General features: G+C 39.6%; 1 protein-coding gene across 1 annotated transcript in view; it reads right to left on the bottom strand.

Moving 5' to 3' along the window:
* Dars2 (aspartyl-tRNA synthetase 2, mitochondrial) overlaps positions 1–6000 on the bottom strand; it is a 29959-nt gene that overhangs the window by 7589 nt on the left and 16370 nt on the right. Inside the window, exons 11-12 of the mRNA XM_028759080.1 lie at positions 3433–3540; positions 2213–2275 (exon numbers count right to left, since the gene is read on the bottom strand). Of these exons, the coding sequence (XP_028614913.1) occupies positions 2213–2275; positions 3433–3540 (171 nt within the window). The remainder of the gene's footprint in view (positions 1–2212; positions 2276–3432; positions 3541–6000) is intronic.

Genomic DNA, 6000 nt, shown 5'->3' on the forward strand with positions numbered 1-6000 from the left:
TCTGCATGTATCCTCATTATGCATGCTGCACGCACGCGTGTGCACACACACACTCACACACACACACACACTCACACACTCACACACAGACACACTAATAATAATAATAATAATAATAATAAGTAAATATGTTTTTAAAAATGTAATACTGTGCCTTTGCTTTCTGAAAGCTGGATATAGATATGTGCCACTATGCCCAGTCTGAAAGAATATTTCTATAGAGAAAAATAGAAAAGATGGCCCTTTCTATAACTTTATGAATAATTTTTCAGTCTTTTATTTTCTAAAAATTTGCTTTGACACATTTTGAAAATTCCTTCCCTTTTTCTTCCCACCCTGTACTGATGATCAAACCTGGAGCCTTGTCCTTGCTCAGCAAGCACTGCCCATTGAGAATCAGCCCTGGTCAGTTTCAGTCTCTCTTTAAAAGGTTGAGACAGAGCTGGGTGGTGGTGGCACACAGCAATTAATCTCAGCACTTGGGAGGCAGAACTCTGAATTCAAGTCCAGCCTAGTCTATGTCTATAGAGGGAGTTCCAAGACAACCAGGGCTACACAGGGAAACCCTGTCTTGAAAATCAATTTAAAAAATTAAAAAGGGGCTGGAGAGATGGCTCAGTGGTTAAGAGCACTGACTGCACTTCCAGAGGTCCTGAGTTCAAATCCCAGCAACCACATGGTGGCTCACAACCATCTGTAATGAGATCTGATGCCCTCTTCTGGTGTGTCTGAAGACAGCTACAGTGTACTCATATATAATAAATAAATCTTTAAAAAAAAAAAAAAGAAAATTAAAAAGGTGCGGCCGGGCAGTGGTGGCGCACACCTTTAATCCCAGCACTTGGGAGGCAGAGGCAGGTGAATTTCTGAATTCGAGGCCAGCCTGGTCTACAGAGTGAGTTCCAGGACAGCCAGGGTTACACAGAGAAACCCTGTCTCAAAAAAACAAAACAAAACCAACCAACCAAACAAACAAAACCCAAAAACAAAAAAATACAAAAATTAAAAAAGGTGAGACAGGGTCTCCCTGTAACCTTCCTGATCTAGCATCTTGTCCTTGAGTTTCCTTCATATTGAAATATCTTTATATCTCTTTGAGCTTGAGCTATAAGGTTAAGTGAGGCTAGTAGTCCATTTAAAAAGGAATCTGAGAGCTGGATGTTATGGTGCATACCTATAACCCCAATGTTCAAGACAAAGGCTTGACAGTCAAGAGCTCAAGGAGGCCTTGGCTACATGAGACCGTGCCTTAAAAAAGCAAAATAACAAATAAACCAAAATTCAAAAGGAACTTAAATATTCTTTGTACCATAAACTTAAGCATCCCTGCCTGTTCTCATTCTATTCCTGTTATAAATGATACTGTGATGAGCATTTTCTGGTTTTTGTTCTGTGAGATAGAATCTCAGTAATCCAAGCTGCCCTTGAACTCCTGATCCTCCTACCTCCATGTAAGTGCTGGGATGACAAGAGTGTGCCATCATGCCCAGCCGCCATGATTCTGGGAAAATGGCCAAAGCAATTTACATGTTCAGGAACATAAGAATTCCCAGGTCCTGTTCCTCATTTTAGTGATACCATCCTCTAAGACCAGAACACAAAAATGTGCTGGTCAAAGGTGTACTCATAGTTGTAAAAGCAGACACAGGATGAAGAACCCGTAAGGCCTTTTCACCCTTGTCATGTCACTGCCAAACCTTGACCACCAAGGCACTATTCATTTATTTAATTTTTTTTGTTTGTTTGTTTTTCGAGACGGGGTTTCTCTGTGTACATTTATTTAATTCTTAAAACTGGATTAAAATTCTTTTGTTCATGTAAAAACAGTAAGGCTGAACTTGCAGTATGAAAGTAAATTCAACTGTCTAAATTGAAGCATTTCAGTAAAAATAGATGAATAGCAAAGATATGATCTGAAATACTGACTCTCGAACCTAAGAACTCACCAGTTAAGGTCCGTTCCCATCATCCTACATGGCAGCTCACAACCACCTATAACTCCAGTTCCAGTGGATCCAATGCCTCTCTGGGTCCATGGGTACCAGGCATGCACTTGATACATACATTCATAATACATATATACATAATACATACATGCAGGCAAAACACTCACACACAGAACATAAAAGTAAACCTAAAAAAGCCAAAACCAAACCAAAACTAGATTCCTCGAAACTAATAGTGGAATACAGAACAGAACACTACTCCTTACCTGACTGAAATGGTGAGCTGCAAACTTTCTAATGAACTCAATGTCTTCCTTCCTTAAGTACTTCTGATGAAAGAAAATCAAAGTAAACCCATTAATATAGCACCCAGCTTTATGAACAGGTTCATAATGTCAAGTATGATTATAAACATATTTGTGTTTTTTCCAGTGAAGAGTGGAATTTAATAAAAATGTGATTTCCTCTTCATAATGATACATGTTCTAAGGCAATGCTGCAGCTTGTGCTGGACCATTGCTTCCCAATTACACAGTCTCACTGTAGACTGCCATGACTGTCACCAGATGCACAGGACACACACAAAGGTGTGGAGGCTCTATGACTTTCAGATGAAGAGGGTCCAAGAGCTTGAAATGACCTGAATTATTAATTTTCTTACTTATTTAGAGACTGGGTCACACTATGTAGGTCAGGCTCACCTGCAACTAATTCTGTAGACCTCAAATTCATAGTGAACTGCCTGCCTCTAACCTTGACTAAAGGCATATGGCACCACATCCAGCCAGACTGAGTTTTTAACCACTATTACAAATATATTCAGCTGCTTATGTATCCAAATGGGTGTAGTCTTCCTTAGGTATAATCTTTCTTTTTTCATTATAAATTTTAAGTTAACAAGTATGTTTACTGAGCAAGAATGATACATTTTAGAATTATAACATAGTGGGGAAAAAAAGCAAAACTCTTAGTGTTTTCAAATTCCTGGCATCTCTTTCAAAATGGTAATTTTAGGACTAGGTTGTTGTCACACACTTATAATCTCAACACTTGGGAGGTTAAGTCAGGAGGACTGTAAGTTCAAGGTCAGCCCAGGCTACATGAGAGTGATTCTGTCTAATAAATAGAAATAGATTAAAAACCCACAGTATTTTATCATTATTTATATAATAATCTTAGAGACACTAATAAGACTTTCTACAAAAACCACTGGTTTTCTTTTTTTTTTTTTCTTTCTTTCTTTCTTTTTTTTTTTTTGGAGACAGTGTCTCACTATGTAACTCTGGCTGGCCTAGAACTCACCTTGTAAACCAGACTGGCCTGGAATTCACACAAATTTACCTGCCTCTGTCTCTCAAGTGCTGTGGCCATAGGTGTGTACCAACATGCTTGACTGAAACAGATTGAGTGTTAATGTGCCAGTATTAAATATATTTCCTTCCAAAATACATATTCTAGAGAAAACACAGAACGGTGCTTCACTTACTGCTCCTTCATGAACACATATTGCTTTGACAGTTCCCTGAGGGTGCGCCAGTGCATCCTGAAGAAATCTGATCTCTGTGTTTCTGAACATATCACTGATATCCACAATCTATGAAATGGAAAACAGAAAGGAATGACTAAACAAAGTCATTTTCGCTTCGAAACATTTTACAAATAAGACTTTTTTTTCTTCTTTATATTTTTCATGTGTATGTGGTGTTGTATTATAGTTGCATTTTGTATATACATAGTCACATGCATGGGTGCACATGGACACGTGTACATATAGAGGCTGGAGGTTGATGTCAGAGATCATGCTCCAGTGCTCTTCCACTGTATCTATTGAGACAGGGTCTCTCAATCAAACCCAGAGCTCTTGATATAGCTAATCTTGCTAGCACACTTGCTCTGTGTCCCTTAGGGGGCAGAATTACAGGTAGGCCTCATGATTACCCAGCATTTACATGGACTCTGGGGATCTGAATTCAGGTCCTTATACTTGGTTGGCAAACACTTACCCACTGGGTCCTCCTCTATTCCACAGGTAAGATTTTTTATAATTTTATATACTTGCTATTGTGAAAGGGATGTATGCTTATGATGTGTGTATATGTGAATGAAATAATGCTTTGTGAAGGTCAGAGGACACGTTGTGAAGTGAGTTCTCTCCTTCCATCTTCACATGGGTTCTATGGATTGAACTTAGGTCATCACAGAAGTAGAAGAAAAAGCGTATGTGTGTGTTGTAGGGTGGAGTTGTGTGGAGACCAGAGGACAACCTGAGTTCTCTCATTCTACCATGTGGAACCTTGGGATCAAAATCAGGTCATCAGGTTTGCCAACCATAACCTCTTATCTCCTCAGCCATGTTGCCAGCCCAGAAATAGGATTTTAAAGGAACAACTAGGGCTGGAGAAGTGGTTCAGTGCTATGCAAGCACGATGACCTGAGTTCAAATCCCCAGAACCCATATAATGCTGTAAACCGACCTTTGGGAGGCAGAGACAAGGGGATCTTCGGAGCTTGCTTTAAAAAGAAAAAAGGACTACATCTTAGTAATTTATCATTTAAAAAAACATATTCATAGAGGGTTACTGCTAGTTCAGCATTGGCCTAAGATACTGCTATGGTAGACCCAAGATTGACTCTAAACAGTCTCAACCAGTAGTCTGTATTATAAATAAGCAAACAAGGAATGGTTGTATATAAGAATGTACTTATGGTAATGGTAATAATGGTGGTGCATAACTTTAATCCCAGCACTCGGGAAGCAGAGGCAGGCAGATCTCTGAGTCTGAGGCCAGCCTGGTCTACAGAGTGAGTTCCAGCACAGCCAGGGCTACACAGAGAAAAACCAAAAACCAAAAACCTTGAAAAACCAAAAGCTGAACAAAAACAAAACAAAACAAAAGAAAACAGAAGGCATGTACTTATGATCTTGTGTGGACAGTTTTTCTTTCTAAGAGCTGAGGTAGGTGTGGTAGCTCATGCCAATATTCTCAGTACCTGACAGGCAAACCCAGGAAAGTCACTGTGAGTCTGAGACCCAGCTGGGCTACAGAGTAGAACCCTGATTTAAAACAAAGACAGAGTAATTACTCTACACAGACCAGGCAGAGTTCAATGTAAAGACTCTGTAGTAAGAAGTGAGATTCAGAAATGGCACCAGTGTTACAGAGATCAAGGGATGTTACTCTATAAGTAATGGAGGCTTGGCAATAAAACTGCTTCGTAAAAATTCTACTCTTGCTATGTTAGACACTGATAATCTCAATGTGTTCATGTATTTAAGGTGTTTACAGACCAAGGAAAATTGGTAACTCAATGCCTTCCGAGAGCCATACTGACACAGAAAGACTAAAAATGAAAATTAGTTTCATTTTTTCTTTCAAATAACTACTCATGTCCATAAAATCAGTAATTGGTAAGTACTGTAATAAAACAGTAAACACCTTGCCCTTATTTCTTTTTACATGTATTATTTATTTATTCATTTACATGTATAATTTATTTAGTGTGTGTGTGTGTGTGTGTGTGTGTGTGTGTGTGTGTGTGCGCAGAGGGCAGCTTTCAGGAGTCAGTTCTCTCTACCATGCCAGTTCTGGGGAGTAAATGGTAAATGTCAGTCTTGACATAAACACGCATCTTAATTTTACTCTTTTTTTGTTTTGTTTTTCTTTTCTCGAGACAGGGTTTCTCTGTGTAGCCCTGCATGTCCTGGAACTCAATCTGTAGACCAGGCTGGCCTTGAACTCAAAGATCCACTGCCTCTGCCTCCAGAGTCCTTCGAGTAAGGCATGCACCACCACCACCTGATGCCTTAATCTTGCTCTAACTGAGTATGACAGTACATACTTGTAACCCTACCACCCATGAGGCTAAGGCACAAGGATCTCAAGTTTGACACTGGCAGCTTCCACTGCATAGCAAGCTCCAGGGACCCCCTATCTTAAAACACACACACACACACACACACACACACACACTGACACACACACACACAGACACACACACACACAGACACACACACACACACAGACAGACAGACACACACACAGACACACACACA

Source organism: Grammomys surdaster, unplaced genomic scaffold (assembly GCF_004785775.1).
Source record: "Grammomys surdaster isolate TR1022 unplaced genomic scaffold, NIH_TR_1.0 130, whole genome shotgun sequence".
NCBI classification, from domain to species: domain Eukaryota; kingdom Metazoa; phylum Chordata; class Mammalia; order Rodentia; family Muridae; genus Grammomys; species Grammomys surdaster.